The following is a 2,325-nucleotide window of genomic DNA, read 5'->3' as shown; positions in this document are numbered from 1 at the left end:
GGGATTACATTAACGATCCAAATGGAGACGTTTTATGGAGGACTGAATAGAGCATCACAGATGACAGCAGACGCAGCAACAACTAGTGAACTTATGGATATATTCTTACACTGAGGCTAAAGAGATATTAGACCGCATTGCGAAAACACAATATGGAATGGGTGGATGAATACGTATGATGGAAGAGCTGATGAAGAAGAGATCTCAGAACGTTAATTCTATGATGACTAGCTTTCTGCAAACATAACGCTGGGAAACGCATCAAGTTAGCAGAAGGTGAATCAGGTAGAGGCTTTGGGGCAACCCATGGCTAGCTGTTGGGCTGTGAGATCCTCAATCTAATTCTGAATTGTCATAAAACCCTCAGTCAGGGTATGCTTTTTATAAAAATAACCCATTCTCTAATACATATTAACCCTGGATGAGAAACCATCTAATTTTTCTTGGACAGGAGGATCATCAGAGCACCACCTAGGGGCGAAACCATCAGTAAAGGAATGGACCACGCCTGCATTTTCAATAAATGCATCAGCAACATCAACACCTTTTAATAGAGGGGACAGACGTCGAGCTCAGGATCTCCGCTTGAGACCTATTTGAAGAAGTACATAGCCCAGAATGACGCGTTGCTGAAAAGTCAGGCGTCATCTATCAGAAACCTAGAAATCCAGGTAGGACAGATAGCGAGCGAGTTAAAAAGCAGGCAACCTGGAGTTCTACCTAGCAATCCTGAAACACCTGGGAACAATAATGGAAAGGAGAAATGTCACGCGGTGACGTTGCGAAGTGGAAGAGCTCTTGAAGAAAGAAGAATGAATAAAAGAAATAGCAGTCCTTTGAAAGAATGCATCACATGTTCAATGGATTAGGAAGAAAGAACGCCTGAGAGTACAAGCCATTCAGAACCTAGTACGTCTAACGCGGGAAAGCCTGAGGTGACTTTGAACGCACCATTCCCTAGGCGTCTGATGAAGAAGAATGATGAACAATAATTCAAGTGCTTTCTTGAGCTCTTAAAGCAACTGAATATCAACATTCCACTTATAGAGGCTTCAGATTAGATGCCAACATATGTCAAATTTTTTAAGGACATTTTGACGAAGAAGAGAAGAGTCAATGAGAAGGAAGTAATAGCGTTAACGTAGGAGTGTAACATGTTAGTAAGCAACAGTCTACCAAAGAAGCAGAAGGACCCTCGGAGTTTCACAGTTCCTTATTCGATAGGAGGATTGGAGGTGGGTCATGCATTGTGCGATCTAGGAGCCAACATTAATCTCATGCCACTTTCAATTTTTAAGAAATTGGGGATTGGCGAAGCACCTACTTCATTTACTCTTCAGCTTGCTGACAGAACAATTAAGTACCCAGAAGGGAAGATTGAAAACGTTCTGGTGAAGGTTGACAATCTCATATTCCCAGCAGACTTTATTATCTTGGACTATGAAGCAGATAGGGAGGTACCAATTATCCTTGGACGCCCCTTCTTAGCTACTGGGAAAGTTTTAATTGACGTGCATAAAGGCGAATTAACTATGTGCGTGGACAATGAAGAGGTGAAGTTTAATGTGCTCAATGCATTAAAGTTCCCAGATAGTGGTGATTGTCAACTAAATAGTATTGTGTTTCCTGAAGAAGAGACTCATGTACGTGAGGTCCTCGCGTTGGAGGAGAATCTGAAAGAAACGGAGCCGCCAAGTCTGAGTGAGTGGCGAAAAAATCCAACGCGTCCATCACTTGAAGAACCACCAGATCTCGAGTTGAAACAGTTACCTGGACACTTGAAATATGCATTCCTTGGAACCAACAACACTTTACCTGTGATCATTTTCGCAAATCTTACAGAGCCTAATGAGCAATCTCTCTTGCAGATGCTGAAAAAGCACAAGTGTGCAATAGGCTGGACGCTTGCGGATATCCGTGACATTAGTCCATCTTGTTGCATGCATAAGATTAGGTTGGAAGAAGGGAAGTCGGGGTCAATCGCACCTCAAAGAAGGCTGAACCCATAATGAAAGAAGTGGTTAAGAAAGAAATTTTAAAATGGTTGGACGCGGGAGTTATTTATCCTATATCCGACAGTAGCTGGGTAAGTCCAATCCAATGCGTTCCCATTAAAGGAGGAGCGACCGTGATATTCAACAGCAATAATGAACTCATACCCTCGAGGATTGTCACGAGCTGGCGCATCTGTATGGATTACAGGAAGCTCAACGCAGCAACTAGGAAAGACCACTTCCCTCTTCCTTTCATCGATCAAATGCTTGAAAGACTTGCGGGCAAAGAATTTTATTGCTTTTTTGATGGATACTCTGGTTACAATCAGAT

At 42.5% G+C, this 2,325-nt stretch overlaps 1 protein-coding gene across 1 annotated transcript; it reads left to right on the top strand.

Moving 5' to 3' along the window:
- Positions 1-1,154: 1,154 nt before the first annotated feature.
- LOC120081040 lies at positions 1,155-2,009 on the top strand. Its single transcript, XM_039035719.1, has one exon. It carries the CDS (start codon positions 1,155-1,157, stop codon positions 2,007-2,009), a length of 855 nt encoding a protein of 284 aa, XP_038891647.1.
- Positions 2,010-2,325: the final 316 nt, after the last annotated feature.

Source organism: Benincasa hispida, chromosome 7 (genome assembly GCF_009727055.1).
Source record: "Benincasa hispida cultivar B227 chromosome 7, ASM972705v1, whole genome shotgun sequence".
Classification (NCBI taxonomy): domain Eukaryota; kingdom Viridiplantae; phylum Streptophyta; class Magnoliopsida; order Cucurbitales; family Cucurbitaceae; genus Benincasa; species Benincasa hispida.
Note: the sequence above shows the minus strand (reverse complement) of the source record. Positions and strands in the feature narration are given on the sequence as shown.

Bases quoted from the DNA above. Each gene is read 5' to 3' on its own strand.
- LOC120081040 (XM_039035719.1), top strand. From the start codon at position 1,155: ATGTTAGTAAGCAACAGTCTACCAAAGAAGCAGAAGGACCCTCGGAGT.